At 35.2% G+C, this 18,011-nt stretch overlaps 1 protein-coding gene across 1 annotated transcript in view; it reads left to right on the top strand.

Annotated features, from left to right (window-relative positions):
* The first annotated feature begins 487 nt into the window (after positions 1-487).
* LOC127849022 (uncharacterized) overlaps positions 488-18,011 on the top strand; it is a 141,380-nt gene continuing 123,856 nt past the window's right edge. The window contains exons 1-10 of the mRNA XM_052381745.1: positions 488-808; positions 1,223-1,287; positions 1,759-1,871; positions 2,095-2,163; positions 3,737-3,831; positions 5,240-5,395; positions 7,721-7,802; positions 8,877-8,933; positions 11,381-11,464; positions 14,890-14,942. Of these exons, the coding sequence (XP_052237705.1) occupies positions 759-808; positions 1,223-1,287; positions 1,759-1,871; positions 2,095-2,163; positions 3,737-3,831; positions 5,240-5,395; positions 7,721-7,802; positions 8,877-8,933; positions 11,381-11,464; positions 14,890-14,942 (824 nt within the window). The 5' untranslated portion in view covers positions 488-758. The remainder of the gene's footprint in view (positions 809-1,222; positions 1,288-1,758; positions 1,872-2,094; positions 2,164-3,736; positions 3,832-5,239; positions 5,396-7,720; positions 7,803-8,876; positions 8,934-11,380; positions 11,465-14,889; positions 14,943-18,011) is intronic.

The raw sequence follows: 18,011 nt of genomic DNA, 5'->3' as shown, positions 1-18,011 counted from the left end.
TATGGACCAACCCCATAAGGAAAGTCAACCAGAAATTCCCGAAAAGTTGACAGTCAACAAAAACCGGTCCAAAACAGCTTTTAAATGCAGTTAATTGCCCTAATCAACCACTTGATCGAAAAGATTTACATTTTTTACTTTTAACTGATATATTTTTCACAAACTACTATCTTTAACATTTAAAGTTTATCTATTCTGCTCTTACATATCGAGAAAAACAGGGATGTGATAGACTTTCTTGAAATGCGAATCTCCCGAATTTTCACAGTCATATGACGTTATTTCTATTTTTAGTAACATACCATGTGCTTTCAAATTCAGAGTGACATTTCCCGGTCTTTTAGATTATTCTGGCTTGTTTTTTTAACAAATTGTAGTGTAAATACAAACTCAAAGTAAATATTATTTAAAACTATATTTGATTCACACTGAAATCAGTCTTATAATCCACCAGACGTAAGTTGTTAATCACATATAATAAATTTCAGATAACGAAAGTAATGTTTACAATTTCAGCATACAATGTCAAGGTCGATCCAAAAGTATCCAAATGAAAACTCGTCACGTGACAAAGGGACAATTGTGTCAAAATTGTGAATTTCAGATTGATGAGAGTTATTTTCATCTATTGTAAGATGCATTTGAAACATTTGAACCTTAAAATATTCCCCGATGCAGTAATTTATATTCATTCACCAATACATGTAGAAATGTATACAAGAAAATGAGCTTTCTTTGATTTATAGCGTGACATAAATATGTTACGACTCTGGATGACTTTCGATACGGGGTTGGCTTCAGCGTACAGGTATGTCAATACTATATAAACTGTATGCTGAAGTTTCTTTAGCTAGTTAATATTATAAATTCATGACCAAATACAAAAGACAAAAAGCCAAAATCTTTGAGCAAGTCCCTTAAAATACTTTAACAGCACATGCACTGATCTCGAATTAAAAAATAAATAAATTAAACTTTGTTTTTCAATTTAACCTGATGAAACATGAAATGACATATTTTACTCTTGGTCGTTTCCTGTAAAGATATTTGGTTCCACGATTATAAACATTTACCGAGCCAAGAAAATGATAATAACGTTTACACTTGTTGTTTATGTGGAATTTTATATAATACAGTCATGATAGTAGACTATCATACAGGTGTTTCAGCAGTTGTGGGTAAAAAGTAATAAAATAACGCTAACTTCTTTATTTGCTTTCAGAAATGTAATACCAAGGGATCAGAAGATTTTGCAGTTTAAGAAAATGAAGGATTTAGGAAAACTAGGTAGGTCAGCTAATTATTCAAGTCATTCTCAATGGAATACCAAAAGTTATTTGACATAGTTGTGTTAACCCAATTCCCACTTAGAAGCTAAGTGAAAATGGCTGTGTGCAAACAACATAAAACCAGAACAGCCTGCAAGTTATTTGAAGACTGTTTAAAGTTTATACTCTTTGCTGCTCATCAGTATGTAAGGGTTGGAAGTGAAGCCTTAAACCCTTGAATCTAGTAAGAAAAGTCTTTAATTAAATTTCACTTTCTAAGGGACTACAAATGTGTCAAAATATGTATCTCAGATGTAAAGGGTTAATTTGTATGCATGTCTTGTATGTGTCATTTTCAAAGTCTTTGGAGCTTCCTGGTTTCACCAAAGCCACAACACCATGGCCCCAGATGTCCTAGCTCATTTTTTTTCATTTTTTTTTCATCTCAGATCATTTTTGCTTTGAATCATGATTTTTCTTATTTCCACAGTTGCACGTTGGGACAAGCTAAAGGGCTGGAGCTCTATGCTAGAAGAGATTTCCAACAAACTGAACACGGGCAGTATGGAAGACGCGAGCATAACTCTTGAAGTTGGCCCGCAGGTATGTTCAAATTTCTGTATCTGTTTCCCTGTCTGATATATAAAGCAGTAAGAAAACATACCATCCATTTTTCCTCCAAAGTTCTATTATGTTCGCATAGAAAGAATATTGGTTAAAAATGTATGCATGTTTGTTACAGCAAGTTTTTGTCTATAAAACCAGCTGTTTACATGGTAAATATAGAGTCATAAAAATAAATCACAATTCTTCATGTTTGTTGCAGTTATTACACACTCTCCGCCATCAATGTGCAATAAGATGCTCAGAGATCACATGCAGTAAACTGTGTCAGGTATTTATACAATTCATATGAATATATGAGCCACAATCTTGGAAAATGGGGCTCAATGCATGTGCATAAAGTGTCATCCCAGATAAGCCTGTGCAACCTGCACAGGCTAATCAGGGACAACACTTTCTGCTTTTTTATCAAATATTCAAATTAATGGATGTCTATTCTCAACAAAAATCTAGTCAATATGGAAAGTCTTGTCCCTGATTAGCCTGTGCAGACTCCACAGGCTAATCTGGGACAACACTTAACGCACATGCACTATGCCCCTTTAACTTTGAGAGCAATACATTGTATATATAATATTCTCAGAGTACATTTTCCATCATGGGGTAATGGGGCCAGGGGCCGTATTCCAGTAGCTTCTTAAGTTAAAAAATAACTCGGGTTGAAATATTGCGTCATAATTTTTCTTATCTCTGCCATTTTTTCTTAAGACATTAGATTTCACTTAAGTTAAATTCTGATAACTTTATAAACTTAATACATTTCTTTACTCTGTGTATTTTTTCTCATATATTTAAAATTAAGTTAACTTTTTTTAACTCTTAAAGGAATTTCTTAAAGAGATATACTAAGCGTCTCTTGTTTTGTTTTTTACATTTAAAATTTAACTTAAGAAATTTATTTAAGAAGTTTCTTAACTTAAGTGAAAACTTAAGAAGCTAGTGGAATACGGCCCCAAGGCCATTCCTTGGAGAGAATGTTTACGTGAAATACTTAACGGTCTCCCAAGTGGGAAAGAATTAACTCCTGAGTAAAACTAGACAATTGCTTTGCAGCAGTTTGATGTAATGAACATGTTGAATTGCATCAGTATTTATGTAATCTGGTTTAAAACTAATATGAGGAATATCTTACATAGTCAATTATAGAAAGCTGTATTTTTCATTTGCCCAAACTTAAACAATTGTGTAACATTTATGAACAATATTTTTTTAGTAAATTATCTTATATTAAAGTATGAACTTGTCCAAACTGTAACAATTTAATAACAATTTTTAGCTAATTATATATAAAAATTTACAATTGTCCAAACTTTTATGACAGTTACATGCAATGTTTTTCTAGCAAAGTATCTTTAATTAAATGTTTCATTTGTCCAAATTAGTTTTCTTTTTAATTACAAATATAAGCAATATTTTAAAAGCAAATTATCTTATATTTAGTTTCAACAAATTATCTTATATAAATATTTTCATTAGTCCAAACTTTTACAATTTATAAAATGTCTATTTGCAATATTTTTTATGGAAACAACGTTATATTAATTTAACCCTTTACCAGTTAGATACATACTGTCCCGCATTTCTAGTCCTTTAAGACGTTAATTTTAATTAAATACCTTTCTTACTAAATTCAATTGTTTAAGGCTTCATTTCCAGCCGTAAGATACTGATGAACAGTAAACAGAATAAAACCTGAACAGACTGCGAGTTACTCGCAGGATGTCCTGGTTTTATGCTGGTTGCAAAAGCCATTTTCACTTGGCTTCATTTGGAGGAAAGGGTTATTAAAATTTGAGAAAATTATCGTGTATTTTAATGTTTATATGACAATACATTGCCGACAGGTGTTTACGTGCCATTATACAAAGGGGGCCACCCAGGGTGTGAAAGTTTGGCTGCTTGAATCCAAGGAGAAGTCGGAGATCTGCACAGCTTCCAAGTTTGTATACGCAATTAAACCCTTTACCACTTAGATACATATTTTACCATGTTTGTAGTCTCTCAGAAAGTTAAATTTAATAAAGGACCCTTCTTACTGGATTAAAGTTTTAAAGGCTTCATTTGTAATCGTTAGTTACTAGTGAGCAGCAAACAGCATTAAACCTGAACATACTGTGAGTAACTGGCAGGCTGTTCTGGTTTTATGCTGTTTGCACATAGCAATTTTCATTTAGCTTCTGAGGGGAAAAGGGTTAAAGTACTTGAGACTCATTCCAGGAAAATGTGACTTAATGCAGTCAGCACAGGCTCATTAGGGAAGACTCTTTGATTTGAACGGATTGTCGTTTAAAAGTAAAATATCATATAAGTGAAAAGTGTCTTCCCTGATAAGCATCTTTGGACTGCACAGGCTAATCTGGGATGGTACTACACACATCTGCACAGGCTAATCTGGGATGGCACTACACACATCTGCACAGGCTAATCTGGGATGGTACTACACACATCTGCACAGGCTAATCTGGGATGGTACTACACACATCTGCACAGGCTAATCTGGGATGGTACTACACACATCTGCACAGGCTAATCTGGGATGTTACTAGTGGACTGCACAAGCTAATCTGGGATGGCACTACACACATCTGCACAGGCTAATATGGGATGGCACTACACACATCTGCACAGGCTAATCTGGGATGATACTCACACTTCTGCACAGGCTAATCTGGGATGGTACTACACACATCTGCACAGGCTAATCTGGGATGGTACTACACACATCTGCACAAGCTAATCTGGGATGTTACTAGTGGACTGCACAGGCTAATCTGGGATGGTACTACACACATCTGCACAGGCTAATCTGGGATGATACTACACACATCTGCACAGGCTTATCTGGGATGGTACTACACACATCTGCACAGGCTAATCTGGGATGGTACTACACACATCTGCACAGGCTAATCTGGGATGGTACTACACACATCTGCACAAGCTAATCTGGGATGTTACTAGTGGATTGCACAGGCTAATCTGGGATGGTACTACACACATCTGCACAAGCTAATCTGGGATGATACTACACACATCTGCACAAGCTAATCTGGGATGGTACTACACACATGCATTAAGCCCTTTATTCCCAGAGCAAGACTTAATGTCTTTTAATTTTTATTTTATTATTGTATATCCCACAAATCCAAGTACAAGGATTATATACTGGATGTACCATTTTGAGAATGGGGCCGATTTTTAAGTATTTACTAGCAAAACAACAACACAAATTTCCCTATTTTATTCAAAACACAGTGATTTTTCTCAATCCAAAGGGATCGGGCCCATTACCAAAATGGTGGAAAAAAACTTGCCATATCTATAATGCAAAGATGATTCCATTGCAGTTTCGAGACTGATCATGTTCTCACTGCCATGACGTACGTGTCAAAGCACCGCGTGTACTTGACGTACGGCGCCGATCTGGTCCTGAGATTGTTCACGGACTTTAACGGAGGCTTTAAGGAGTTAGAGAACATACCAACACTGGCGACAACCCTGTGGTAAGAATTGTGTTCATATATATTTATTCATGAGCCATGCGCTATGAAAAGCAGGTTTAATGCATGTGTGTAAAGTGTCGTCCCAGATTAGCCTCTGCAGTCCGTACAGGCTTATCAAGGACGACACTTTCCGCCTAAACTAGATTTTCGGTAAGGAGAGACTTCCTTGAAACTAAAAATACCATTAAAGCCGAAAGTGTCGTCCCTGATTAGCCTGTGCAGACTGCACAGGCTAATCTGGGACGACATTTTACGCATACGAATTAGCCCAGTTTTATCAGAACAAGACACATATATATACGCCACGCTCTGGAAAAGGCAGCTGAATGCAAGTCTAGTCCGCACAGGCTTATCGGGGATGTCACTTCCTCTTTTATTGAACTTTTCATATAAGAAACTCTTTTTGAATGAAAATCTTTAGGCTGCACAGGCTAATCTGGGATGACACTACGCACATGCATTTAGTCCTTTTTTCCCAGAGCCAGGCTCATATAGAAACAGCAGTTAATAATTAAAAATACCACACTGTTTTGCTTTTTCACTTTTTGGGTATATGAACTGAACCCGTGAAATTTGTCAAATTTAGCTTCAGTTTAATTTTCATTTGGAAAAAGAATTATTACTTGATTTTTAACATTTGAATAATTGTTGATAAATCTTCCATCAAACAGAAAATCTAAATAATAAATTTATGAAATAAATGAACAACCTCTGAAGTCTTTATTTCTACACTTATCAGCTCAATTAACAATCAAATATCTAAAAGTCAAACCATCATCTAGGAATTTTGGGACTGGATATGGGAAAAAAGGATATTGCTTTGCCATAAGGAATATGATCAAATAACAGCTATTAAATAAGCCAAAAAAGCTCTCAACTGCTTCTTAACTTCATATGACATTAACAGGTTAAACATTAAAAGAGTGAAACAATGCTGATGAAACAGTGAATAAATTATCTCTTATTTACAATGAAGCACATCGCTTATTGAGAAGATTTTCTTTGTATGTTGTAAAATATTTCACAAATGTAGAGCACTTGTCAACCCTCAAATATACCATAATTATGTCTGTGACCTAGTAACCCTTTCCCGCTCAGAAGTAGAGGTGAAAATTGCTATATGCAACCAGCATAAAACCAGAACAGCCTGTGAATAACTTACAGTCTGTTCCAGTTTTATGCTGTTTGCTGCTCATCTTAGAAGGAAATGAAGGTTTTAAAATTGAGTGGTAAAGGTTAAAAAACCAATACACCCTCAAAATCAATGAATATTCGGTACAATATTTCGAAAAATATAGTTAACACAAAATCAATGTACTTTAAAGCAATAGCCAACATTTCAACGCTAAATGTTGTCTGGAAACATAGATTTAACAAGATACAAAATGCTCTTCTTTTTTTGGCGGGACAATAATAGTCAACACATATTCATTTACCAAGTGAGCGTTTGTGAGTCGTATAAAAAGATATTGTTGCGGGAAATAAGCATTTAATATATATTGTGCCACAAAAAATTAAAAGCCAGCATTTTGTATCTCATTAAATCTATGTTACCATACCACATCTAGCGTTGAAATTTTGCCAATTGCTATAAGGAACACTGATTTGTTAATGGGTTAACTTTATTTTCCAAAATATTTTTGAAATATTCTTTGATTTTGAGTATTAATGTGATATTAAACATTGATATTTCCCCATCTTGACCATCTCAACATGTAGGCACTGAAACATCCCATTATTTATTTAAACTGGGATAAAAAGAAAAAGTTGTAAGTCTCTGAAACATAAAGGCTTAGCTTTGGAAAAAACAGGCTCAATGCATGTATGTAGAGTTTTGTCCCTTATTAGCCTGTGTGGACTGCACAGGCTTATCTGGGATGACACTTTTCACACATGCAATTAGCTCAGTTTCCCATTAGCACCACTCATATGAAACAAAGGACAGTGTTGTTCATTTACCATTTTGGGAATGGGGCCGGGTCCCAATAGATTGGTTAAATTCGCGGCGTTTTAAAAAAAATTGGGAAATTTGTTTAGTTGTTTACCTAAACATTTATTGAACATGGATAATAAAAGTATTTTTTCTTTGAGAATTATATTTAATAAGGTTGAATTTATATAGCTGGATGGGAGATAAACAAAATGCCTGAGATCTTTAAAAAAAAAATCATTAATTTTGTTGGAAACCTTCAATTCGGAGATTTTAGGTCCCATTTGAAAAAAATATATACTTTTTTCCCATTGGGAATGGGGCGAAATACCGAACCCAATTTTGAATGAAAAAAACTGTAGGGTAAGAATATCTGTTGGTTTCTGCTTATACAGCCTGGTGTACAACAAAGAGGAAGATGAAGTCTACGCTGGTGGCATCGGCTTCGTTGATGAGTGGAGAGTTCAGGGTGGAGAGGTAAGTACTAGCAGTATAGGTGGCGCTAAGAAATCTGACTTAGTAGCCAAAATGCTTGTTATTTAGCAAGTTAGCTCAGAAAGTGTCAAAATCGGCAATATTTTATAATAATTTACACACGTTTTATATGCTATTTTGATAATTAGGTAGCCACTTTTGAGATTTAAGTAGGCATAACGGCTATTTTTGCTGTGAGTAGTGCTAACATTTCGCCGTACCTTAGTGAATATGGTGTCCGCCTTGCGACAGGGAGGTCATGGGTTCGATCCCCACTGCAGGAGCGTTTTTTAGATTTCCCCCATAGACACCAAGTAATGGTTCTAGTTCCAGGAAATGGACTTGAAGATGTTTCAAATAAGCCTAAGGCTTTCTATGCTATCTCACAAAAATAAATAGGTTTAAACTTACACTAATTTTCCAATTTTAGTCAAAATGCCACAATTTCTCTCAATCAAAAGGGACCTGGCCCTATTCTCAAAATGGTGGAAAAAAACTGTTTTGTAAATATCACCTCTAGACTCAGTGCATGTTAAATAAATCTTAGAGGAACAAAGTAATAGTTGAGTGAGGCTCTTGGAAAGATGGTCATAAAGTGAATAAAAAACAGTAGAAACAGAAAGTGTCGCTCCTGGTAATCCTGTGTTGACTGCACATGCTAATCTGGGATGACACTTTACGCACATGCTTTAAGACAATTTTCCCAGAACGAGGCTTATAATTAGTCTTAAAAGTCTCTCGTAAAACCGGGTTCAAATCTGAAGTAGTTTTTAGTGTGTTTTTATAAAGGTGTATCATAATGATTATTACGTAGATTCAATATATGGGGTAATATGAAATGTTTGTATACTATAATATTCGTATATTGTAATTTACTGTTAATTAAGAGCAGTATACGGTGTAGTTATTGGGATATTATGGATATTTTTTATAGCAAAATGAAATTTTTGCAAATTGGATGTCAAAACAGGGTTGTATCGATGTATAACATGCGTAAATTTTCAAAATGAAAAGTTGGGGGTATAAAAACTGCTGGTAATACGTGGTAAATTACAGTAACCATTCTTTCTGTTTTAGCATGCAGCATTCATCGTACCGGGACGAAAATTCTATGCAGAACTGACAAGAAATGATGTAAGCTTTAATTGTCACCAAGTGCAAATATTATTATCACCCATTTAAAAACTCCTTGTTTTAGAACAAAATTTATTGTGAATATGATTCTACCACGGCACGTGACTTGTTTTCTATATACAAAGAAGAAAAACTACTGTTGGTTATTACCCCGATATACCAACGGTTGTTTAAAGTGACGTCACTTTGATTGTCTGCGCACACTTTATGACTGAAGACGACGTCATTTGATTGTAATTGTTGTGGTGACGTCACGTTTTCGCGGAAAAATGGAGGACGTTCGGTTAATATAATTCTCATTTATAACCTTTAAATCGCGGATAACTTATTAATGAAAACGTGTTAGAATCGAAATAATCCACGGGTAACCGTTGATTATTGCGGTAATAACCAACGGTATGTTGTTCCGATGCTTGTTAACAAACCACTCGGGCTATGCCCTCGTGGTTTAATTCCTACGCATCGGAACTCAATACCCGTGGATTATTTCTTAATTAACAAATTAATATCGTAATTACCAAAATACTTAATGCTTAAAACAGGGAAATTATTGATATTTTTGTTTCATATACAGTTTCTAATTATTGCATTTTAAACTTTATCCATATAACCCCCCACCCCACACACACACTTAAGATGAAAGGAAAAGGTAGATAGCAAAATTGTAGTGATGGTCTTCTTTCTTATTCCACCATTCTGACAATCAGGAAAAAAAAGAAAATCAGGAAAGAAAAGAACACAATCCTTTGCAATTTAATATAGTTTTGCATATGTTTGAAGTCAAATGAAAATACTATGCTTAAAGCCTTAACCCTTTCCCCCTTAGAAGCACAGTAAAAATGGCTATGTGCAAACAACATAACACCAGAACAGCCTGAGAGTAACTAGCAGTTTGTTCAGGTTTTATGCTGTTTGCTGCTCATCAGTATCTAAGGTTTGGAGATAGAGCCTTAAAAAATTGAATCTAGCAAGAAAGGTCTTAAATTAAATATAACTTTCTTAGGGTCTACAAATGCGTGAAAATACTATGCTCCAAAGCCTCTATTACAAGTGTTCAACTAAGAAATTCTTTGGATTTTATATTGATTACAAAATGTCCATATGGCTAATATTCTCAAAGTTTAATTCTTTCGGAAATTTTAATTCAAGTTGTACACAAGATACAATTTCAGATAAAGTTATCTTTAAGAAACCCAGTGTAAATATTACTCACTGTAGTAATATTTACAGTTTTAAAACATAAATGTTGAAATACACTTCAACACCGTTATTTCGAACGCCGATAATCCGAAGTCACCGTTATTTCGAAGTATTTTTTGGGTCCCGATTGTGGTTCTTCTTTGTTCAATGTAAAATGTCATTGTTAATCCGAACTTCGCTAAACCGAAGAAATCGTTAATTCGAAGTGATTATGTCGGTCCCAACACTATAATTCGCACCTTATTATCAATCTTTAATCCGAAGTCAAAACTGCAAAACACTGAGCGTAATTTCACACCTATGTCGTCTGCGCGTTGTGCGTCAAAGCCGATAATTACACCTTAGTCGCCTGCGCGTAACATGTTAATTTTATAATGTCGTCAAAAGCCGACGACGAGGCCGACAGCACATGAATGAACATGATATTTAATCAAAGTGTGACCACATGCATCAACGGCGTAAGGCAGTTCTGCGAGCAAAACATGGGCGGAATCCAGTTCTACAATTTCCTTGACAAATTGGAGTTATATGTTACACGCGTCCAGTTTAGTGCTGCTAACGCCGGTGTTCAGAAAGACATCGCGTCTTATTTAAAAAAAAGTTAATTCATTTCCGAAAATGTATTCATATGTATTAACATGTATGATGCGCTATGCATTATATTTTATATGTTCTGTAATTACAGAAAAATAAAAAGAAGAAAAATAATCGTTTTATTCCTACGTTTGTTACAAGTAGAAATCTATTGCTATTTCACTAGTTTAGGTTTTTAAGTTAAACAATTATTAAAAATACAGTGTGACCGAACCATGCGAATTCCACAATGTTGTATTTTTCAGAATCAAAGAAGTCGTTTGTCAAATGTTTATTTCGAATTATCGCTAATCCGAAGTTTTTTGAACGGTCCCGACGACTTCGAAATAACGGTGTTGAAGTGTATCTAAAAAAATATCATAGTCAGACACTTAACCCTTATATATCACTTAGATATGTATTTTGATGCATTTGTAGTCCCTCAGAAAGTTAAATTTAATTAAAGACCTTTCTTACTAGATTCAAATTATAAGGGCTCCATTGCCAACCCTTACATACTTATGAGCAGCAAACAGCATAAAACCTGAACAGACTGTGAGTTACTTGCAGGCTGTTCTGGTTTTATGCTGGTTGCAAAAGCCATTTTCACTTTGCTTCTTGTGAGGGATCGGGTTACACCCTATACATGTAATGATTGTCTTTCCATATTGCAGTGGGTGTGGGACGTACAGATTGTGCGCCAGAACAATCATCTCTTACTTCAACACAGCAACGGCCTTTGTGTTCTAAACCTCAAGGTAAACTATATGTTCACAATGGTAACAATTTGTGTTCTAAACCTCAAGGTAACATATCTGTTCACAATGGTAACACTTTTCGTTCTAAACCTCAAGGTAAAACATCTGTTCACACAGCAGCAATGGTATCAATTTGTGTTCTAAACCTCAAGGTAAAACATCTGTTTACATATCAGCAATGGTATCAATTTGTGTTCTAAGTATCAAGGTAAAATATCTGTCTTATTGCAGCATTGGTAACAATTTGTGTTCTAAACCTCAATGTAAAATATCTGTTCACACAGCAGCAATTGTAACAATGTTTGTTCTAAGCCGCAAGGTAAAATATCTGTCTTATTGCAGCAATGGTAACAATTTGTGTTCTAAACCTCAATGTAAAATATCTGTTCCCATAGCAGTAATAGTAACAATTTGTGTTCTAAACCTCAAGGTAAAATATTACTTCAAATAGCAGCAATGGTATAAATTTGTGTTCCAGACCTCTAGGTAAACTAGAAATAAATAAAATAGAGATAGAAATGGAAGGTTTGAGGAAAATCAGAACCAAGACCCACTCACTTTATTTTGGATTCCCTGCTATAACAGAGCATGTCATTTTCGATTTATAGTGTATTTAAATATTGAACTAGTGGTGAAAAAACTTGCATTAATTAGTAAATTCCAAACATAAACATATCATGTTTGGATACTACAACATCAAAACTCTTTATATGTAGACTTTTCATCTCCATTTCTAAACATTAAAAAAATCAAAGAATGAATTGTGAATTTTAGGATATAGAAAAAAATGTACGTTTAAATTTGGAATATTACACCAAAACAGCTATAAAATCGTCTAAACAAGTCGTTGGGATTTGTTATAATCAGCTGTGTTCTGGGAAAACTGGGTCTAATGCATGTGCGTAAAGTGTTGTCCAGGGCTACAGATAACTTTTGGGGTATATTGGGTAATTAACCCCCTGTTTTTGACAACAATATATTACTAATGGTTTTTGTTAATTCAATAGAGTTTTAGCAAAAATTGTTACCCCCTACTTTTGAGCTTAATTGGGTTTTTCACCCCCGGTTTTTAGCTCTCCTGGCCGAAGGCCTGAAGAGCTTATGTCCTGACGTGGTTTCCGTCGTGCGTGCGAGCGTTAGACTTTTTCTTGTTTACGCGATAAAGTCCACAGTTTTCATCCGATTCTTTTCAAACTTCAGTGTCTTTATATCAATGAGGACTCGAACCCTATTGAAAATGGGTTACATCAGAGTAAAAACTCTAGAATTATCTCCCCTTGAATTTGAGAAAATTGTGAAATAGGGCTTGTTTACGCAATGAAGTCCACAGTTTTCATCCAATCATTTCCCAGCTTGCACAGTGTCTTTATCTGAATGATGAGTCAAACCCTATTGAAAATGAGCAATATCAATTACTGAATTTCTGATCAAAGTTCGTACAATTTTTGCGTTGAATAAGAAAGAGTTCGTGAAAATCGCTGCACACTTGATGAAGTAATGAATGTTCAAAGCCATGCACACCGTTTTCAGGTCATTTTGAGTTGAATACATTGAAATTGATAGTAGAAATCGGACGGGTCTACAAACAATTACAATAATACCCCAAAGATTTATAACCGCTGGAAAGACTGCCTTCTTTTCTTCATAGGATGGCATATAAACCGGTACATATTTGTACGGAAAATAACCAGTCTAAAAAATACGTCCGGTGTTCGTAAGAATTTCGTTTCGTGATGCACGTTTTTTTACGGGAATTACGTTATTAAATTTGTATTTGCGTTTTTGTACGCTTTGTTTTGAATTTTATTACATTTTCGGTTATTTTAATTGCGTAATAACGCAAATACGCTTGTTATTTATAGCCCTGGTTGTCCCAGATTAGTATATACAGTCCACACAGACTGCACAGGCTGATCTGGGGAAATAAATAACGAACAATCATTAAGCTCAGTTTACCCAGAACAAGGCTCAAGTAATCACTACAGTCAATCTTGTGGATGCGACCTTTGTCTTATGCGACCACTTTGAAATCCCACCGAGCTTTTTTACTATATTTTGATATACGCGACCAGCGACCGCTGATTTTCATGTATTTTGAAACAAAACTCATTTTAAGTAAAATATTGTTTTATGTTTTGTGTTTATATTTATTTTATTACAAAAGTTGAAATCATTGTGGACAAAAGAGATTATCCTTCATATAGATTAAAATTGAGGGTAAGCATTTTCAGAATGGCCTTAATTATTTAATGACCATTTTATTAAGAGACCACTTTTGGTTACTCCCTGAATGGTCTCTTAATAAAAGATAGACTGTACTTTGATAAGCTGTTACTCAGTGTTCTCCGGAAGCACCGGCAGACGTTGATTTCACGGGTTACATACAATCAAGATGCCGGCTACTTTTCCCCAAATATCAATTGAAATGGCGCAAATACACCAGTTTTTATGCTCCCCCAAAATTTATTTTGGGGGGAGCATATAGTCGCCGCTTCGTCTGTCCGTGCGTGTGTGTGCCTCTGTCCGTCCGTGCACAATTTTCGTCTGGGGTATTTCTCAGCAACTAATGACTGGAATTCAATGAAACTTTATGGGAAGCTTCACTACCAAGAGGAGATGTGCATATTATCAGCGGGTTCAGGTCGGATGATTTTTCAAAGCGTTGCAATATATAATGGCCCTTTGAAATTTTCCATTAACTGTACATAAAGTGCAATTCTTGTCCGGGCTATTTCTCAGCAACTAATGATCGGAATTCAATGAAACTTTATGGGAAGCTTCACTACCAAAAGGAGATGTGCATATTGTCAGCCGGTGTTGGTCGGATGATTTTTCATAGAGTTATGGCCCTTTGAAATTTTCCATTAACTGTACATATAGTGCAATTCTTGTCTGGGCTATTTCTCAGCAATTAATGACTGCAATTCAATGAAACTTTCTGGGAAGCTTCACTACCAAGAGGAGATGTGCATATTATCAGCTGGTTCTGATCGGATGATTTTTCACAGAGTTATGGCCCTTTGAAATTTTCTATAAACTGTACATATAGTGCAATTCTTGTCCGGGCTATTTCTCCCCAACTACTGACTGGAATTCAATGAAGCTTTATGGGAAGCTTAACTACCTTGAGGAAATGCGCATGTTATTTGTGGGTTCTGGTTAGATGATTTATTTTGAGAATTATGGCCCTTTGATATTTTTAAGTTGCTTTACCATCCATCGTATTATTTTGTCCAAAGTTATGCCCCTCAAGACATTTTCTTTTATCTGTATATATAGTGCAATATTGTGACAAAAACACTTTGGGGAGCATCACCCGTCTCCGACGGTTTCTTGTATATCTTAGTCGGCGGCTACTTTATAAAGATAGGCTGCTCCATATTTTCTGGAGAACGCTGGTTACAGTTTCTGAATGCTTGTTTCAGACTCGAAGAGTAATTGAACGGATTCCAAGCAGCCATGATGGTTCATTAAAGTGGTGAGTATATAGAGGATATATGCGCCACTTGCTAAAATATCATTTTCTATGATCACTCATGAATTAAAATCGATATTCCACTAAATCCAACAAATTTTCTTTTTATTTTATGCTTACAAATGATTTTTTTTTGTATTTTTGCCATTCTGGACAACATTATTCCCCTTTTGGCGCCTGGCATTGTTATTACATGGATGTTCAATGCAGAGTAATCGCCCTAGATAACATTGAGGGGTCACAATAGGAAAACCAAAGATATCTAAAAATAGTTCCAGTCAAACAATGAAAATTATTGATAATTTTTACTGTTATTTTTCACTGTTTCAAACAGTGAAATATCAGTTTTAATTCAATGATATTTCTCTATAAACCATCCAAAAGCATAAAATAAACCTTTATTATTAACCCTTTAGCTCTCTGTTACACCTTTTGACCCATTTGTAGTCCCGTAAATAATATAATTAAATTCAAGACATTTCTTACTAGATTTAACTTAAATGCGTCATTTCCAACACTAAGATACTGATGAGCAGCAAACTGCATACAATCTGAAAAGACTGCGAGTAACTCATTTTGCTTCTAAGGTGGAAAGGGTTAAAGCGACGTACTCACATATTTCGGTATTTTTTAATAAGTACCATTAAACGAATTGACTAACAATACTGTAATATTGGGATAGTTTGAAATAATTATCATAGAAGAAAAAAGATAAAATTGAATAAATGAGGCTGCCGTGGGGTTCAAACTCTGAACCAATAGAAGCAAAAGCGTATTTTCTACCACTAAACCATCAGTGTTTTTTATGCCCCCGAAGAAGGGCATAAAGTAATCGGACCGTCCGTCTGTCTGTCTGTCTTTCCTTCATACTTTGCATTTAGGTTTCGCATTTAGGTTTCGAAAAATGCTCATAACTTCTATGTCCCTTCACATAGCAACTTGATATTTGGCATGCAAGTGTATCTCATGGAGCTGCACATTTTGAGTGTTGAAAGTCCAGCCCTATAAGTTGAACTTAAAAAATGTCATATTGAAATCACCTTTTTTATCAATTTCAAAGTATTTGTAAGTGTAAAATCAACAACATTAATTTCCCAATATTAATCAAAAGAACTCAATATTTCCCAATTCAAAATGTCTTGGCACCATTCCCTAAATGGTGAAAAAACACTGATTAGAAGCAAAGGGGTATGGTATGCCACTACACCATACAGGCTTTTGAATATGAAACGGTCTGTCCATAAGGCATGTTTATCTAAATTAGTATTGAACAATGTTACAAGGTCTTTATTTCTTATCCCCAGCAAAAGACGGAGTGATATAGAATTAGCGTTGTCCGTCAGTCTGTCCATCCATCTCTCCATCCGTCCGTCTGTCTGTCATAAAATTGTGTAGGGGCTATATCTCAGATACAATACAAGATTTCAACATGAAACTTTATGAGTGTATACATATCAATGAGGAGAGGTGCAATGAACAAGAACTATAACTCTATACTTTCTTTTAAGGTCGTCATGGCGTAATGGATATGGTGTTGTTTTTGTATGATGACACTTTTCAACATGAAACTGCATGGGTGTGAAGATATCAAGGAGGATTGGTGCCTTGCACAAGATCCATAACCCTACACTTTCTTAGATAAGATTCATCGCCCATTGTTTTTTTGTTTGATGTAATTTTTCAAGGCTTTATCTCAGATACGCTACTAGATTTCCACATGAAACTTCATGGGTGAATAGATATCTATGAAAAGAATTGCAATGAAAAAAAACCCACAATAACCCTACACTTTATTTTTACACACATCCATAAACAAAATTTATTTGGCGGGGGATATAAATTCAACAAATTAGCTTGTTTTTATTTAACCCTTTCCGTCCCACAAGTAAAGTAAAAATGGCTTTTGCAAACAACATAAAACCAGAACAGCCTGCGAGTAACTGTTTGCTGCTTATAAGTATCTAAGGGTTGGAAATGAAGCCTTTAAAGATTGAATCTAGTAAGAAAGGTCTTAAATTAGATCTAACCTAAGGACTACAAACACGTCCAAATACGTATCTAAGTAGTAAAGGATTAATTTGACATTTTTATCCATTGCAAATGCTTGAGAATTTAAGAAATATATTGACGGTATGCCTTATATTTTGCCCACACAACAGATTATTACTGTTATTTTAATTATTGCAAGTAACAGTGTATTAACAGCCCACGAGCTTGTTTCTGATTATGATTGATGAATATTACAACTGGACAAGCTCTATTAAGACATGTCCAAGCTCTATTAAGACATGTCCAAGCTCTATGTAGACATGTCCAAGCTCTATGTAGACATGTCCAAGCTCTATGTAGACATGTCCAAGCTCTATGTAGACATGTCCAAGCTCTATGTAGTCATGTCCAAGCTCTATGTAGACATGTCCAAGCTCTATGTAGACATGTCCAAGCTCTATGTAGACATGTCCAAGCTCTATTAAGACATGTCCAAGCTCTATGTAGACATGTCCAAGCTCTATGTAGACATGTCCAAGCTCTATGTAGACATGTCCAAGCTCTATGTAGACATGTCCAAGCTCTATGTAGACATGTCAAAGCTCTATGTAGACATGTCCAAGCTCTATGTAGACATGTCCAAGCTCTATGTAGACATGTCCAAGCTCTATGTAGACATGTCCAAGCTCTATGTAGACACGTCCAAGCTCTATGTAGACATTTATATCAATGTGCATTCACTCCTTTAGCTGTTGGCACAGAGTGTAACCGTCAGGGTTGCAGAAGCGGTGATAACTCAGTGCAATAACCCCTCCAGAACCAGATACAAATACACAAGAGCAATAAATAAATTTATTTACAACATTAAAATAAACTATTTACAATATGATATGAATATCAAAAGAAATAAACCAACAAAGTATCAAAGTTAATGGCCAGTTAACGTAGTTAAACTGTAGGTGTTAGATGTAGTGGTGGAGCACCATTTAGTGTCACGACACGAACCTATGTCCAGCAGTCAATGACCAGAACCGTAACTGAGTACCGGTGTTCTGCGACACAGCAAACTTCGAGCTGTATCAA

Source organism: Dreissena polymorpha, chromosome 10 (genome assembly GCF_020536995.1).
Source record: "Dreissena polymorpha isolate Duluth1 chromosome 10, UMN_Dpol_1.0, whole genome shotgun sequence".
Classification (NCBI taxonomy): domain Eukaryota; kingdom Metazoa; phylum Mollusca; class Bivalvia; order Myida; family Dreissenidae; genus Dreissena; species Dreissena polymorpha.
This window is presented reverse-complemented; position numbering and strand designations above follow the sequence as displayed.